The 19,368-nt window shown below is 33.8% G+C and overlaps 1 protein-coding gene across 4 annotated transcripts in view; it reads right to left on the reverse strand.

Annotated features, from left to right (window-relative positions):
* Window positions 1-1,268: 1,268 nt before the first annotated feature.
* The window catches only part of LOC123527859 (ephrin type-B receptor 1-B-like), a 111,838-nt gene continuing 93,738 nt past the window's right edge, over window positions 1,269-19,368 (reverse strand). For 3 of the 4 annotated variants that reach the window (XM_045307556.2, XM_053523621.1, XM_053523620.1), the window contains 8 exons: window positions 19,211-19,354; window positions 18,598-18,783; window positions 16,413-16,474; window positions 11,666-11,764; window positions 9,322-9,435; window positions 8,730-8,924; window positions 8,034-8,176; window positions 1,269-6,631 (listed from right to left, as the gene is read on the reverse strand). In XM_045307556.2, coding sequence (XP_045163491.2) covers window positions 6,340-6,631; window positions 8,034-8,176; window positions 8,730-8,924; window positions 9,322-9,435; window positions 11,666-11,764; window positions 16,413-16,474; window positions 18,598-18,783; window positions 19,211-19,354 — 1,235 coding nt within the window. In that variant the 3' untranslated portion in view covers window positions 1,269-6,339. Of the gene's footprint in view, window positions 6,632-7,139; window positions 7,200-8,033; window positions 8,177-8,729; window positions 8,925-9,321; window positions 9,436-11,665; window positions 11,765-16,412; window positions 16,475-18,597; window positions 18,784-19,210; window positions 19,355-19,368 lie in introns of all 4 variants that reach the window. The other variant, XM_053523622.1, reaches the window with a different exon arrangement.

Here is a 19,368-nt window from a genome sequence, read left to right on the forward strand (position 1 = left end):
AGAACGTTTATATTGTACGAGAAAATATTACCAAAGCAAACGTGTTATATTATCAAAATCCTGTCAGAAAGTCCTGTCCTGGTCAAGAAAACGTTAGTTAATCAACATTATGTAACTAAAGTTCCTTATTTAAAAGGGGTAGTATCGTTTGTTCTTGTCTTATACATATTCAACGCCTTTTCTTTCATGATCTTCACACGTCTTTATTACAGCGTAACAGGCTTATTTACATAGTTATCGTTTTTCATTCTTTGTCTCCTCCCCCTCAAATTTCTTAGAAAACAAAGAAACGCTCTCAGTGTCATTGCCGATTGTCACGTACAACGCGTAGTTCAAGAACTTAGTTACGAGCAAATCATGCTTTAGTGTATGCCATATTTTCTGTTTGAAATATAGCCACTTTACTAAAATATAAATACTTATTCAGCAGTCAGATGAAATCTGAAGAAATCAGATATTTGGCATGTACGTAAACGTTATCAGCGCTGTTTTTTTTTCCTACAAAATTACACTAGCGGATGACACTTCACTATTTTATGTCAGAGCACTCCCAGTGTGGATTTTAGTACGGACAAGTTTTGGTTCCAGCACTGCATCATTTGTAACATTTATCACATTATTTATTACCTTATGATTTATTAAGTGTAGAAGGTAACACAACAACGTGCGCAAGACAGGCGTGTGCATCAATAAAAGCCGGCTTGCCTGTGTTGACACAGCGTACATGTCAATCCAAGTGACTGGTGTTTTCAAAGGATTTCATGTCAGTCGAATCCAACTAAATGGTGTTCTCTCAGGGATAAAAGTCAATGCAGGGGATTCATTGGTATCCTCAAAGGCAGATATGTTCATCAAGCTAGCTAACTGATATTCTCTAAAGCATTAGTCAGTCAAAGCCAGCTGACTGTTTTTCTTGCAAGGACGAACATTTCTGAACTGTTGGAGGTATATCAGTCATCTGGGGACTGGAAGACTATCAAAGTGGGCTATTTCATAGGCATACAAATCCATCTATATTGAGTTTTCACTAGCAAACAAATTTTAACCATTCATAAATTTTTGTCATTCGCACAGATAATGTGTCTAGCAGGATGTCTCAGCCATATTGTCAATATAATACTTCCCGTATTTTGAAAGACAAAATAGCACTTGCAAATCTAGTGGGAACGTTCGTACAATTTGTGTTTATTCATAGGATGACATATCTCAAGAGTCGTGCTGTGAATAATTCAAATTATTTGAAAATTAATACAAAACAAACTACAGTATATTTCAATATTTTTATTCATCTTAAGAAATTTTTCAACAAAATCCCTACAAAACCATCAATATATTATCTGTCATTCTCATAGATAGTCACCATTCAACAATTATGCAATTATTTACTTAACCAAATATCAGGGCATTACAAAAATGAATATGAAGTAAATCCAGAAAATTACTAATATGCCATGTTTAAACTTCGTTTACTCCAGTTCTCTGTGCGAGAATATGAAATGGAAAACACAATCGAAACAATCAATAGTAAAACAATATTCTTAAGTCTCTATCTCCAGGAAAGAACCTGAAAGTTTCGATATATAATAAAGACAGGCAAGCGAAGGTGATACGCGATACTGTCTGAGAACTGCAATAGCACGCCGAGGGTTTTTCCAAGGTTGACAATAATCCACATCACCCAAGCAGGCCTGTGGTATTTATTTAACCGAAAATCACATCCTAAAAGCTATTTACCAAACGAAACAGTCTTAAAAAGCATTCTGTTTGCTTTGTTCGAAACACGGTACCATAATACTTCAAGAGGAACAACTTGTTAGTTTAAGGTGAAACTCATTAGAAGGCCTGTCGGTAGAGGTTTGGGAAACGAGTGACAAACATGGCGTTATTCAAGACAGCTTCATCTCAGTTCTGTACGAGGTTTCGGAAGCACATTACACTCGGTAAGGTAATATTCTAAGCAATTACTATACCTTAATGTGATCTTAATGTAGTGTTTAAAATAAATCTATGCGGGTCTATGCAAATTTTACATGGAGTGTTCAATTGCGGTATTATAAAATGAAAACATTACAATGCAGTGAATACTACATAAAATGTTATATTATTGCAAATGAAAATAAATCAAAAATAAAATACCCGAAGAAAAATTTTAAGATGTTTCTAAAAACGAATTTCAACAAGTATATGTCAAATAAATGGAGGCGGACAACATTACCTATGACCGTGGCAGGTTGTATGAATAATACAATGGTTATTTTTTTCCTTTAAGTTAGTAATGTAAACTTTCCGAAATCAACTGTCAAACAAATAGAACTCAATTTTCATAACTCTTCATATTGAGAGAAGAAAATCAGGAAATACAGACTGTTTGATACTAACTGGAATGCAAAGAATTTTTCATACTTACGTAAGCATGTTTTAACAAGGGATCTATTTCTAAAACGAAATGCTGAATAAGTCTGATGTATGCGGATATGTAAACGAACACTGGTACAGTCCATATTATTTTATATTTATGTGACCTTACTTGCATTGTCAAATATATGTTCTTTACTGTAACAATTGATCCATTGACTGATATAAGGTGGGAGATAAATATGCACATATTGGTAGTGCTTATGTAACATTCAGTTTGTGTGACAATCAGATGTAATAAACAATAAACACAATACACTTCTTTATGCGAAACACGTTTTCCTTCTCATACAATTTACCATCAATAATACTCAAAACATCTATTTACAAAATATATACATTTACGTATTTACATATATTTGTTGCACAAATAAAGATATTAACATATAAATTTCAAACTATGAACATAAGAAAATATAATAAAGGGAAGAACAATCACAATAAAAGATTTGGAGGGATGGAAACAAAATATGCTAATTGTTTCATACAGAATAGAATCTCTACTACTTTGCTAAGTTTTCGTTTAACTTGGTGTTTTTTGTCACTTTCTCTACTGCAGGTAAATAAAAATGAAAGATACTTTAGTGTTAGCGTGCGTGCGTGCGTGTGTTCGGGTTTAACGTCTTTTTCAACAATTTTTCAGTCATATTGCAAGGAAGGAGATTCCACTGTATGAAACAATCAAGTAAATCTCAAAATTTTTCAAAAGAAAAGTATATAAAACAAAAGCATAAAATGCATAGCGTTCTCATTCTATGGCTTGTTTTGGTGTATAAAACTTGAAGACTAACTGAAAAACGTGTCTTATAAAAACATGAGATTATCTCGAAACAATATTGTATGTCTTTTTGCCAAAATATGAAAACAGAATTAAACTGGTACTCAAAACTAATATTTAAATGTTGTGTTAAAACCCTGTTTATCCTTTAATACAATATTTTAGTTGTTTAAAAGACCCAACATTTGATCTTAAGATTTTCCAGATACTCGGTTCTTATAATGTCTTTCCATTGTTGAAAATATGTTTATGACAGATGAAACATAATAAAATTGGTTTCTCAAAACATATCTGTAATAAAATTTAAGTTTTGGATTGACTAAAAGGCAGTATACTTATTTACAAGCCTGTAAATTCTAAAACATTTTAAAGCTGGTTTCAAAAGTCTTTTATATTTTTTAAATCATTTTAACAAAATCTTGCTTGAACTTTTGCTTGGGTTTCACTGATTAAGATTTTTCAAGACATTTTACTTTTTTACTGAACACAGTAGACTAGCATACACATGCAAATCATGTTGGAAGAATTCGCTATCATAATCAGCAGTTTTATTCATGCCAGGAAGCATAAATTACAAACTCTGCAGTCAGGATTCCGCATAAAAGGTGGTGTAAACTCAAGGCTAATGCATTTTTATCAGTCTGTGAATTCACAACCCGAAAGAACAGGCAACGGGTAAAATGTTCTATTATGTAGTGGTCGAACATTATAATTAAACTTTTTTTCATTTTCTTTTTTTGTCTGCATTTGTATTTTGCGACATTGTATTAATCTATTGTTTGAATTAACTAATATTTAAATGTGATATATGCAAAAATGTTCAACAAGTTTAATTGTTTCCTCAAATACCTGCAACCTAGTTCACATAGGTTTGTTATGCTGAAATAGTACCGAAACATTTACATTTTCTTCCTACTTAAGTAACTAACATGTAGGATATTAATGAATCAATAAATTGCTTCTGTAGTGTGTGTTAGTCCTTTTCTTTACATATAAGAAATCTTGTCTAATTCACTGTTAAAGAAACTATGAATGTATTTGCTAAAAATCTTCTATCAAACAAAACATGTTAACAACAAACTTATTACTAATAAAATACATTTCTTCTATTAAATATTTAATAACAAATCGAAGTATAACATTTGGTATTAAATCTCTGAATCTTATTATACTCAAAGTGCTTTATCTGCTCTTCAATTAGCACACTGACAATATTAAATTATTCTAATTAAACAACCAAGGAGCATTAAGGATAAAATGAATGTTCTTTGCAGATATAAGCACTAAAATACAAAAATACTATAGTTACTTCACTTTGTTTGTTTTGGGTTTAACGCCGTTTTTCAACAGTATTTCCAGTCATGTAACGGCGGGCAGTTAACCTAACCAATGTTCCTGGGTTCTGAACCAGTACAAACCTGTTCTCCGCAAGTAACTGCCAACTTCCCCACATGATTAATCAGAGGTGGAGGACTAATGATTTCAGACACAATGTCGTTTATCAAATAGTCCCGGAGAACATACGCCCCGCCCGAGGATCGAACTTGCGACCCCGAGATTCGTAGACCAACGCTCTTACCTACTGAGCTAAGCGGGGTTTTAAATACAAAAGAAGGAGAGGAATTCAAACTTGAAAAAAAAAACCTTACAGTGATGGCGTTTAATTTTATGCCCCACTGATTTTCGACATTTTACTGCTCTCTGCAAACAAAAGCCAACTTCCCTATCTGAACATATATAATACAACAAACAGCAGTGTGTCTCTAGAATGGAAAATAAACAGTATGTCAAACAACCTTCACATTTTAGTATTAACATTTTCATGAAAATCGTACTACACTTGAAGGTTAATTCTTATATGAAGAACTAAGTTTCCACATGTCTAAAACTTGCCTTTTATGCTAAAACCTACCTGTGCTATAAAAGTTTAATTAACAACTGTAAAAGGTAAATATCAAAATGTATTGCCAATAATAAGATACAAAAACATAATATAAGAAAATGTTCTTACTGTTAAATCTGAAAAATAAACAATTCTATAACATAAATCCTGCTTTTCCATACATGCTTTTAAAACACAATTGTAAAATGATACATATACTGCCACTAAGAAATACATCACTGAAATTGAAAATTTTAAAGTTACATGGATTTTTTTAGATAAAATGACTAAACTGTCTACAATCACAACTCCCACAAAAATACGCAATCTTAACCAGTTTCACTGGTTTATTTTACAGCTATACACAATAAATGAATGTTTTTCCACTTCTGCATCACAATTTTAAAGTTGCATCTGCAACAAAGTTTATTTATAGGACATAGTCACACAACTATGTAACTGTCATGGTCACTTGTTCCGCACACATCGCATGTCAAGGTCATGTAATCTGGATGTCATGAATATTAATGAGATTTCTATGATCATAATGATTATGCAAACTTTACATAGAGTCAATAAGCTCAATGAACTGAGCCAACCTGCTCCCAAATGTATCATGTAATGCCAATCTACAAACAGGCTGCTTTACCTATCCTCAATGGCAAAATCTACCACAACTAAATTTTTCACTGTCATTTTCCAAAACTTTCCAAACTACCCATAACATTTGGGATAAAACTATCCAATCAAACTTGTTAACACACAATTCCTTCAGTACAGTTGTCCAGTTGTTCACCCATAATTTCTTGGGTAAAACTGTTCAATCAAATTTCTTTACAGGTAAATATTGGGATGACATTATCCAATCAGCAGGAATGAATCAATGTATGAGTAAAAGCACTGGGATTATCAGAAAAGCACTAATAAAATGAACATATAAAACCCTATATTGACATTCAAAATATTTCATAAAATGATCAAGTTAGGATTTGATTTATGCCTGCACATATAAAACTGTTCACAATGACTTCTGAATATATGACTGGATGAATGACTTTGTGTATGGATAAAATGTACATCGAATCACTGGAAATGTACGACACTGTCAGTTTTTGCTGTAGATATATCACAATAAGTATTTCAAAGTTCAAGTATACGTAATCAACAACTGAATCACGGTGGGTTCTTGTGTTGTTATTGTTTTAGTTTTGCGTCGCTGTAATGAACACGTCTCTTGAACTATTTCCTAACAGACCCTTCTTTGCTATACAAGGAAACCCTCGGACATTTGCATATGCGGTAAATGAACCTGAGGTCCGAGAAGTTGAGCTCTAAGAGTTTGAACACTATTCATCATTTTCTTCTGATGTCCAAGTAAAGTGACACCTAACGTGTCCAAGTCTTTCACTGTAAGACGCATCACCTGGTCCATGTTTGTAACACCCGCAGATAAAAAGTTGTCTCTATATCGTTCCATTTTGATCGCATTTAACCATTCTTCAACGGAAGCATAGTTAGTGATATCTGGTGGTGTGTTGTCTATAAATACATGAGGCCTGAAAAGAGAAAGCAAATGTGTTTAAGAATGGGCCGAATGTGCATGGGTAAGTAAAATAATAGCATCAAAAAGTAAGATATACCAGAAAAACCTTCTCAATACTTATATACATAAAAAAAATACTACATGAATATGGACATTTCACAAAAAATACAGTTATGCTACTTTACAAAGCAAAATGTCCATCGCTGGAAATCAAGATTGTGAGGTTTCACCTCCAAGTAACATGAACAAGTGAATTTGTGACTGCTAATGTAAGTGCTGTGCATCAAACACGACATCACACAAACTTCATTATTTCCCAATCTCCAAATACATAACTAATGAAAATTCAGACTCCTTCAACCAAAAGTGGACTACCTTGTGAAACACTGCATTTGTGCATTTATATCATTTCTTTTCAATTTTGAGAGTGGTCTTTTGCAACTGTAAAAACACAAGGCTACATATATTTCTTTTGCTACCACTTGACTTGTAATACTACACTGCAGTTGTGCAATAAATACCGACTAATACATCAAAGCAAAACCGTTAGGTAGTCTGGTAACTGCTGGTAACTTTCAGGACTGCATTTATAAAAATATATACTCGTTGCTGAAAATAAATTTCCTTTTCCTCTTAACGTTAAATACAATTTTCAGTTATTATTGCCCAAATCTTCCTCCAGAAGAGGTTTTTTAAACTAATGAAATGATACAAAGATGTTACTGCTGCTTTTTATCTCAAATACACTTTTTATATTCTGTTTAATTTCATTCTAAAAGGTATAATTGCCCTCTAGTTACAACTAAAGCGCATTTTCAGCCAGTCTTTGCAGTAACAAAAACGCAATTTTAACAGATTTCCAAAGTAATTTTACAATTTCAAATCTTTATTGCTTTCAAATGTATTAAGACTTGTTTACACATCAAACAATTAATAATTGCGTTTGAAAACTGTAAGAGCTTCGAGTTTGGGCTGAAAACACCATTTCTTAAGCATTCAGTTGAGGAATTTTTTCTCATTTTGCCATCAACAAAAATATCATAAAATGTATGAATTTACAATTAAAATTTGGTTAGCCCCTCCCACAAAGTATTTTACAACCTAAGTGAGGTTTCGAGCCAACAACGATGACAGGCAAAAGCTTCAACAGATATTGTTAAATACGTCTTAGATACTGTACAATCACTAGTATTTATGGAGGACTAGTTTTCATGGATATCGTGCTTCAAATAGCCCGTAATACTCAAATAAAATTCTCATTCATTTTATATTCAAAAATAAGATTCCACAAATACATATCCCCAAGAAATAGCAGTATCTGTCAAACCGCTAACTTAAGCGATCATGAAATAAAATAGTATATGTCTAAACTGAATGACAAAAAAAATATTATCAATTAAGTCTATAAAGTTTACCTTGGTTTGGCCATTTTTCGAAGTAGTTCTGGAGCCCGGATTAGTTTGTCTAGATTCTTAACTATCTGCGTAAACTTTGGGCGGTTATTTCGTTCTTTCTGCCAGGAATCTAACATGAGCTGATGTATTGCTTCTGGACATTCCTGTGTAAAAATCAATTAAATTCAATTTTACAGTCTGTATTTATAGATGTATGTTTAAAAAAAATAGTTGTACATAAATTTTCACTCTCTTACCACTGCCATTCATTACTCCTTTAAAATATAATATACCTCTAGCTGGACAACATAATTTAATTTAAATACTACTGGGTCATTAGTGTATTACACTCAGATATATCATTCATTATAACAAACAAAAGTGATACATATTTTTAAAAAAAAGATAACTTGGTTTATTTTACACTGCCAATTTAAGGCAAAAGGCAACTTTTCAGCTTCTGATGGTGGAAGAGGAGCCCAGGTGCCCATCTCCTTATTTCAGGCATGGGCAGACACCTATGTTGATCTAAACACCTTCAGTTAGGCAGCTAGATGTTATTTTCACCTCAAAGAAATCAACACGTCAAAAATAAACTTCTGAACCCCCAGCGATGACTGCAAGTGGTTCAGTCAAAGCCTTAGTCACTAAGCCTTTCAGCTACAGTGGTCCTCCAGCCTTAATTTACTGAAAACAAAAGGAAGAGTGTGTAATTACCATTGGTGGAGGTAGTCTGTAACCCTTTTCGACAGCTTTGATCACATCTTGATTGGACCAGTTCCAATATGGCCGCTCACCATATGATATCACCTCCCACATAACAACACCAAATGACCAGACATCAGATGCAGAAGTGAACTTTCGGAATGTTATTGCTTCTGGGGCAGTCCATCGGACTGGAATTTTTCCTCCCTGTCAAAATTAATTTTGGTTATATTGTTAATATTATATTATTTAATCACTGAATATTGTATTCTGTAAAATCATAGTTGCAAAACAAACTTTGGATATTTCAAATTGAAAGTCATCTGAAATATATTTTAATGAATACTTGAATGAGTACTAATGTTAACCCTTACCCTGCTATGTTTCTTAAATGGACTTGTCTATAATTCAATATGGGCAGTACCATTTATTATTCAAAGGGGTGTTCACTGAAAACTTACTGACTGAATAGTGAACAGTGCAGACCATGATTAGCCTGCACGGATGTGCAGGCTAATCTTGGTCTGCACTGGTCGCAAAGGCAGAATAACCTGCCGCCAGCAGGCTAAGGGTTAATATTCTGTGTGGAAAAAAAATCGTCTACCTTTGTTGTATAAGCACCATCAGTTGTGTCTATATCAACTTCTCTCGACAGGCCGAAGTCTGCTACTTTACATACTAAACTCTCGTTGCACAATATATTTCGAGCAGCCAAATCCTACAATTAGAAAAAGTATTACAAAATTGCATAAATTAAAATCATATTTTGAAATCTTGAAAGAAACAACAATTTCAGTTGTCCAAACTGAGTTCCTAGCAGTTTGAGCAAACCCAATTTAGTATCTACCAGTCCGAGTACACCAAGATATTAATCTTAATTCAGAATAAAGTGCATCAAAGAAGTAAAAGAAATTACGAGCAAGTATGTGCACCTTTACTGCTTTAATAAATCAATCACATCTTTTATTTCTTTATATCTATGCAAGACAAAATCAGACAAAATAATTCTTTGGAACATACAAATAAAATATAATCTAGACTGGTTTCAGGCCCATTTATCACACTTAAAGAAAGTCCTGTCACTTTTTATTGCCTCTCGGGAAACATCCTATACTAAATATGTCAATTAAACACTTGTAACATCATATCTACCAACATTCTGAGAAGTAAAACCCCACCACACAATTCAACTTTACTAGTCTACTCTTCATGACAAAAGCAAAGATTCATCATCCTTTAAACATGCTATTAAATAATGTCTGAATCAATAAAAATTTATCACATTATAAGATCTTTCAGACTTTATGACATGAAGAGGAATAAAAAAATTGTTGATCACCAAACATGAAAAAATACTTATCATGTCAAATTAGGAGCATATTGTTTTTTTCTATCAGTTGTCTACAATATGGATTAACTGGCCAAACAAATGGCCTGCCATTTCCTGTTTGAAGCAGTGTCAAGTGATATTCATCTTCTATATAACACAGAAATGTCATTTATCCTACTTGGAGTGTCTTATTTAAGAAATACGCTTTCAAGGACAAAGATGGCAATCTATCAGAATGAACTAGAAAAATCTGAATTAAATATTACTAGACAGACATTATGTAAGTTTTAAAACATCAAATCTGCCAGCTTTTGTCCAAATGTTCCTTTTTATCTTGAACTGCTTTAATTCTACCATTATTTTGCTTCTACTGATATATGAAATTATATTAAATTGTAAATTTTTTAGTAGTATGAAAGGTTGTAAAATTTCCTATTCAAAAGGAAAATATTTACCTACTACTTTGTTGTTATACAATTACCATAGTTCTGTTATCTAATGCAAAATGTGCACGTTAAGAAACGTGTGGAGTTTACATGTGCAAATATTTCCTTCCTTCAAGAAGGCACAGAAACATGTAGTAAACTAGTTCTTGCAACATGTCAGCATTAACATATAATCAATTTGGTCTACTGAATGTGAAAGTAACTTAATTTATTAACCAACTGACATTGAAACCTACCGCAGGTGATACAATTTCATCAACTGCCACCTTAGAAAACCGAGCTACTTGCAAAAACTAAATGTTTCCTTCTCACTTGTCTTGTAACCTAATTGTAACCCAGCAAAAACAAGATTTTCTCCATATTGTGTAGCAATCTGCCAATATAATTATAGGGATCGAGTTTCATGCCATCCTTGTTTGTCCCTGACAGTTTGTTTTCATTTCAATTGACCATAATCACCACTACTTTAGGACATTTATCTAGTTTTGACAGATGAACATGGGTCATTTATCAAGATCTGTCCAAGTCTATCAGGGTCTGTATCAGTTACAGCTGTAATGATTAACACCCAATGGTACAATTCATACACTTATGAATTTTAGTTATGCATTCTTTAAATTAACCTCATTTGAGCCGCGCCGTGAGAAAACCAACATAGTGGCTTTGCGACCAGCATGGATCCAGACCAGCCTGCGCATCCGCGCAGTCTGGTCAGGATCCATGCTGTTCGCTTTCAAAGCCTATTGAATTATAGAAACTGTTAGCGAACAGCATGGATCCTGACCAGGCTGCGCGGATGCGCAGGCTGGTCTGGATCCATGCTGGTCGCAAACCCACTATGTTGGTTTTCTCATGGCACGGCTCATTTATTTGATTTTAGTAGACTTATTTGCAATTTGATAGCAAAAATTTAATCTCAATAGCATTTGACATTGTGTATGTGTATTTTACTGTCACTGATTTGATTATACAACTTTAAAGAAAAAAAACACACTATTTTCTGAATTATCTTTTTTTTACAATAAATAATCTGTAAAATAATGTGCAACACTTTTTGAAAATCAATTTCAGAGGCTTCTATGGATGGGCTCCATCTTAATATAAATAAACAGAATAAGGACCACTGTCATTTTCAGAACTATAAGCTGTCCTAACTTTAAACATATACTTACCCTATGTACATATCCCATTTCAGACAGGTATCTCATACCAGATGCTATACCCCGCATCATACCAACTAACTGTATCACTGTCAACTGACCATCATTTTTCTAAAATATACAACAGTTAAACATTATAACGAAATTGTTCCTGACTTTCCATCCTTAAGCCTATTTCGAAAAATATCTAGTCTAAATTATGACCATTTTTCATAGTAATGTGCTTCAAAGTCTGTTTTCCTTTTCCTTTGTATATATCTAAAGGACTCCTCTTCTGATATTGCATATTTATGAGAACCTGACAACAGGAATGTATATTAAGTAAGTAACTTTGGCTGAATGAAGGCCAGATGAAGAGCAAACCATTAGTCCCCAAACCAGATTTTTCCCCTTTGACTGAACATCACGATGACAATATTACAGGTCATTGGAAGACCTGATGTGCCCCTCTGTGCATTATTTCTTTATTTCTTTCACACATTTTTTCTTTATGTGATGTCAGGGGGTTGAGGTAATGACACAATTATGTAAAATGACGACTGTTCAGCTTTAAATTAAGGTGGAAAAAAACATAGGTGCCCCTTCAAGTATTAATTTATTACAACGCAGCATGAAGAACGTTACATATCAAGTAAGGTTTCCAACCCATACTTGTAAGGACAAGGTGATTTTGAATTCAGCAAATCTTAACCTCTCTGCCAGTAATGATACAAAACGTTACTGACAACAAAGAGGTGTATTTATGTTGTTCAGATAAAATATTTCAGCAATAGATTTATAGTAATTAGTTAACAGTAGAACCATTTTTATGCCTAGGATAAAATATTTACTACAGACAGTTTTGACCAGAATGGGGAATTACATAAATCAGACTTGAGTATAGATCTAGAAAAATGATTTAGGACTATATTTTGATGGAAGCAGCAATGCTTTATGCAAACCATTATCGCTCAGAAACACTGAACTCAGCATTTAAGCACAGATATTTGTCACCCATGGGATATATTTATAAATGTTAATAGGGGTACTACACAACTGTATAATGACAATGGCACTCAAGATTTTATGTTTAATATACTAATGATGTTTCCAAAGATTTCCCTGGGAATTACTTTTTTAATTTTTGAAAATAGCTTTCACTCTCTAATGATTGAAATTAGGCTGTAAATCATAACACAATAACAGATAAAAGTCAATTTACAGATGATTTGTGGGCGATACAGGCTTTAAATTTTGTCTATCTGATCTTTGGAACAGTTATTGATGTATTTCAGTCCGATACAAATGTTTTTTGCAGTGTATATAGGGGTAATCAAATGAAAATAGCTTGAAAACTTTCAATTCCACATTCTTTTGAGTATAGTAAGTGTATTTATTAACAAGAGCACCGCCTTGCGGGTGCTGACGCTCATCTGATTTTTTTTGTGTAATAGAAATATTGTCCTACCCATGATTTTCTAAGTCTAAAAAGGGCCATCATTCTTGCAAAAAGCAGGATAGAGTTATGTTTCTTGATGTACAGTGTCCACTTATGATGGTGAAAAACTGTTGCAAGTTTTAAAGCAATAGCTTTGATAGTTTATGAGAAAAGTTGACTTAAACATAATACTCAACCAAGAAAATGATTTTCTAAGTCCAAAAGGGGCAATAATTATTGCAAAAAGCAGGATGGAGTTATGTTGCTTGCTGTACAGGGTCAGCTTATGATGGTGAACAAGTGTTGCAAGTTTCAAAGCAATAGCTTTGAAAGTTTAAGAGAAAAAGTTGACCTAAACATAAAACTTAACCAAGAAATCTGATATTTTCTAAGTCCAAAAGGGGCCATAAATCTTGCAAAAAGCAGGACGGAGTTATGTTTCTTGCTATACAGGGTCAACTTATGATGGTGAACAAGTGTTTGCAAGTTTTAAAGAAATAGCTTTGATAGTTTAGGATAAAAGCTGACCTAAACATAAAACTTAACCAAGAAAACTGATTTTCTAAGTCCAAAAGGGGCAATAAATCTTGCAAAAAGCAAGATGGAGTTATGTTTCTTGATGTACAGGGTCTGCTTATGATGGTGAACAAGTATTCCAAGTTTCAAAGCAATAGCTTTGATAGTTTAGGAGAAAAGTTGACCTAAACATAAAACTTAACCAAGAAATCTGATATTTTCTAAGTACAAAAGGGGCCATAAATCTTGCAAAAAGCAAGATGGAGTTATGTTTCTTGCTATAGAGGGTCAGCTTATGATGGTGAACAAGTATTCCAAGTTTCAAAGCAATAGCTTTGATAGTTTAGGAGAAAAGCTGACCTAAACATAAAACTTAACCAGGCAACGCCGACGCAGACGCCGACGCCGACGCCGACGCCGACAACCGCTCAAGTGATGACAATAACTCATCATTTTTTTTCAAAAAATCAGATGAGCTAAAAATGTTTTAATGTGCAGGAGTAGGAATCTACGTGTAAAATCTAATCACTTACTGGAAACACTTTGTACTTTGTTTTGTTGGGTTTAACATCACACCAACACAATTATAGGTCATATGGTAACTTTCCAGGTTTGTTGGTGGAGAACGACCACAGGTGCCCTTCTGTTCATTATTTCATCACAGGCGGGCACCGGGATAGGACCACCAACCATCCTTAAGCCAGCTGGATGGCTTCCACATATAAAGCATTCAATGCCCATGTGAGGGTCGAACCAATACCGGCGAGGGGCATGTGATTTGGAAATCAGGGACCTTAACCACTGGGCCACGGAGGCCCTCTTTGTACTTGTAGTGAACCAGACTTGTAACAAACTGTTATTATATCTATTTACATAGTGACTGGCAGTGGTTTCTAAGTCTTTGTAAGCAATGCATTTTGTGTCAGGACAACTTGGGTGTATGTGTGTTTTTCTGGTTTAGCAACTTTCAATTTTTTCAGTCATATAATCGTAGCAGTGAGTACAATACACAGCATTATAATGCTGCCTCACTGAAACATCACACGGTAGACATGTGACATGATAACCCACCCGGTCACATTATGATTATACCACCACCAAAAAAAAAAAACCACTATCTTAAGCTGGGATGCAAACCCATGACCTCCAGCACTTAAAGTAGGCATTCTACCACTAGGTTATTGAGGCGGTATGACTTGGCTGATATGCTGTCTTATGTTTCAAAGCATTTTTTGTAATGGTGTCCAACAAATTTTGCAGTTTTGACCAAAATGGATATAATGGCTATTTCTTGGGGGATAAAGAAGACCTGGATTTTCACAAATGAATGTAAAATGATGGGAATTTACCTGGTGTGTTCGGATTAAATTTTGTGGATTGATTCGGCCACAAAATCCATGAAAATCAATCCCATACAAAAATTAATAGTTTTGCAGCATGCTTAAATATTTGTAAGAGTGTGTCTGATGAATATGAACCTACAAAAGAACAAAAGGAAGCGGAACACATAAAAACTGTCTTTTTTAAACTGATATTCTTGCACAAACATTGTATTGTAAGCTTTCCTGGGAAATTTGCAAACACATTTTTTTCTGAGTCTAGCGTAACCTACAAAGCTTTTATATGATACAAGACAAACTAATGAATACAATTGTGTCCAATCTTTGAAAAGCCTGTCAGTCTGATAAAAGATAGAATTAGACATAAGTAAATCAATCAGACAGCTTTCAATCAACATTAAGTAACTAAAGCCGTCTTATTTTGAGGAGTCTGTATTGTTTATGCTTGACAAATAGATGTTGAATACCACTTTACAAAGGCTGGTTTATTTGGGAAAACAGTGTTTTATGTCTCCGCTGTCTGAGACACAAACTGAGTGGCACTGCCAGGGAAAGAACATTTGAGCCACACCATGAGAAAACCAATATAGTGGCTTTGCCACCAGCATAGATCCAGACCAGCCTGCGCATCCACGCAGTCTGGTCAGGATCCATACTGTTCACTTTCAAAGCCTACTGCAATTAGAGAAACCATTAGCGAACAGCATGGATCCCGACTAGACTGCGCGGATGCGCAGGCTGGTCTGGATCCATGCTGGTCGCAAACACACTATGTTGGTTTTCTCATGGTGCAGCTCATTTAACAAATACTATTAAAAGTCACGCACATCACTTTTTTCATATATTCTGTTTAAGTGACAGTTTTGGCTTATGACCATTTACTTTGTTGGGATGTCTTGAGTTCTGAACCATTTTTCTTCAGTATTTCAGTTACAGTAAGTTAAGTTAACCTGGTCTTCCCCAGTTCACAGAAATCAAAGGAGGAGGGCAAAATGACAAAAGAAATGTTGTTCTTTTTATCAAATTCTGTCTCGCCCAGGCAGTGAACTCATGACCCTTTGATCCCTATATGTGCATTCTTCCTATAGTTTATGATCAAATGTAAACTGTTTCTAAGGTTTGTTGAACTATTGTTGAAGGTTCTGAACAGTTTGATAAATATTAAAAACCTGCATGACAGCAAGAATTTTCAATGATATTTCAGTGTTTCAACTGGACTGACTCACACAGAGAAAAAAACTGGTACAGATAAAATTACATCAATATCAAATACTGCAGAAAACATTTAGAAGACATTCTACACTAATAAAACAAATGATAGTGAATTATTGATAAGTGATCAAAGATCGGCCAGTGAGCTGTGTTACAGGATCCTCATAAACTTGTAACCAAACGCGTTCACGCGAAACCGTGATCAATTCCCAGTCCTAACAATGCAACACGATCCTTATGTTACAAGAATTAACTGATTCAGTGCTCCACTTACCCGTAGAAAACTGTCTAAAGAACCATTGGCCATATACTCTGTGACAATCATTATAGGACTTGCTGAAAACACACAAATAAATACTGTTAATTAAAATGTAAGAGTACCCAGTCACATGTACATATATTCAATTAATACTTTTTGCTTAAATGGCACAAATGCTGAAACATAATAATGTTACAGATATTGTTACGTGTGTACTTCCAATAGGATAAGTAATGCTAATTTTCATTAAAACATGGTAATATTTATTTCATCTCTACATATTATTTGGCACCTGGATGGAGCTGATAACATGTACTACTATATTCCATCTGGTATATTACATTCCAGAATGGTCATGATATATAACACACCACTTAATTCACACACACTGAATTACTTATTAAGCACACAGAATAATTTACTATAAATTTACACTTGAAATGTAACCTCTTCGCCATGTTTAAACACAATTAAAACATGGTCAACTTAATGATACAGTTAATACATGGTCACCTTAATGATACATCTACCAACTATTTGGCAATGCACATGTGCAATGAAATAGTACTTTTCTATTTCAATCACATTTTTTTACATTAAATACATTCAAAATAATATATATAGAAGAACCATGTTTTAATATATTTAGATACTTAAATAAACCCATGCAGTGGTGAATAATTCACCAAGGCTACCTCCTCATGATATTATTGCTAGCATAATAACTTCTTGATTGTGCATGAGCATGTTCAAACATGGTTTAATTATTTTCATTAAAAGGTAACAATTTCTTACACCCTGACATTGGTAAAAACATAAAATCAAATTTCCAACATTTAACCCTTATCATGCTGGACACGCTTAATTGTGTCTTTGCTACCAGTGTATATCATGTAGTCTAATCATAAACTGCACTGTTCAGCATTCACTCTTTTCGTAAACACACCTTTTAACAGTTAATGGTACTGTCTAAATTGAAAGATGGACATGTTCATTATAGAAATCAAGCAGGTTAAGGGTCAAATACCAACTCTTGATACGATTTCTTTAATTGCAGACAATTATTCAAATAATATTTCATTCAAATACAGTCATTACTAAGCACAATCGTTCCAATTTCTGTCAAGACACCGAAGAAAATTTCTCCTCCCACAAGACATCGAGTCAAAGGATATAAAATCTGTAAATATTTCATAGTTCAAAAGTACAGAAGTGTACTAAAATTTACATTCCCCTACAGTCAGGTAAATTTTCTTTATGTGTCAAACAGTGATGTGATTTGCTTTACATCTGACTTAACATGCTCACACTGCACTAATTGAAACAAATGGCAGTCATGTACCTCAAATTACAAATCAAATTTGATGAATTCACTTCTAACTTTAACAAAACCTTAAAGGCCTATGAACATTTTGCAGGAAACTATTATTTCTTCGCCTCAATGTCGCCACCACTTTGGTAAAATTAAAGTTCCTGCCAACCTTTCTGTCATGTTTCTTACTTAAATCCATAAAATCTAATTTCAAAAGTCATATTTCTGTGGGCGTCCCAATACTTTACTACAGTTTCTCAAATAAAACATTCTGCGAGCATAAAAACACTTCCTCTGTGCTTTGAGAAAGCGTTGGCGACAAGAAGTTTTAATGAAATTAAGTAACAGTAGTTGCACCATTTAATATCTTCTATCATTCTTACAGCAGGAGATAGTACTAAAAGATGAGATTTTCTTCAACAAATTACAGGCATTGTCACCTAGAAATATCATTAATCTATCATTTGTTACAATGTCCTATCTAATGTGGGTGGAAATTTTAGAATCCAAAGAAATTTCCAGCCAACAGATAAAGCAGTCATTAAGGCATATGCAATTCAACGTAAGTTATTTGTGTAAATTAAGGTTTCTGACAAATATCCAATATAAAAATGTGTATTTCTCAAATGCAAAACTTCAACAGAAAAATTTATTTCCACAAACTGGAAATTACATAATGATAAGACCATTTCAAACTGTTCTGGTTGATATTTTTCATATTAATCCATGAGGCATCTCAAACTTGCACCGGGGTTAAGTAACTTAAAAATCAACCAAATGAAGGAATATTTCCCATAATATCAAGATCTGAAACTTTCTGAAAACATCTGACAACAAAAGTATAAAGTAAAATCATTTGGGCATTGCAAAGGCTAATTGAGAACTCACTTTTTGTAACAACACCTTCCAAGAAAATCACATTTGGATCATCAAATTGTCCCATGATGCTTGCTTCTGTTAAAAAGTCCAGACGGTTTTTATCTGTGGCTCCAGCTTTCAGTGTTTTAATGGCAACAGACATTTCTGGTCGGTTTGGTACTCGTAGCTTTCCTTTACACACATCTCCAAATTCACCTGAAACATTTATGTAATTGCTTGTAGTTGACATTTCATGAAAATACATCAAAGCATCTACCTAAATGGTAGTCTTCTTCTTCGTTCTCGACTACACTATCAGACCAGTAGCCTCAATGAAGTTTGTGGTTTTCTGCAGATCCTCAATGCCTCCATACAGTTTCTGATGGACTGAGGTATCTATCAGCCAAGTGGCAGCTCGTCTTAATGGTAGTGACTAAAACTTACAACACCCTAATAAACACTTTTTTCCAAATATTTTGAAGATTTAAGAATTTTTCACTATAATTTATATATTTCAGTCTGTCTCATCTAATAAACATCTATTGTGAATGAGATTCAATAAGAATTAACCCAAAACAAATTTCAGAAATATATAAACAGCAATATTTTGTTGAGTTTTTTACTGTAACTTTCTATTACATACCTCCACCAATCACAGATTCTATTATTATATGTGAGGCATCAATTTCCCTTGTAAACTCCCTCACAGCTTGATTAGGGTCCTCATAAGTATGTGGGTCAACATACGACTTTATTGTGCCTGAAGGCTGAAACAGCGGAACTGTCACTGAAAAAAAGAAA

Source organism: Mercenaria mercenaria, chromosome 14, assembly GCF_021730395.1.
Source record: "Mercenaria mercenaria strain notata chromosome 14, MADL_Memer_1, whole genome shotgun sequence".
Taxonomy (NCBI): Eukaryota; Metazoa; Mollusca; class Bivalvia; order Venerida; family Veneridae; genus Mercenaria; species Mercenaria mercenaria.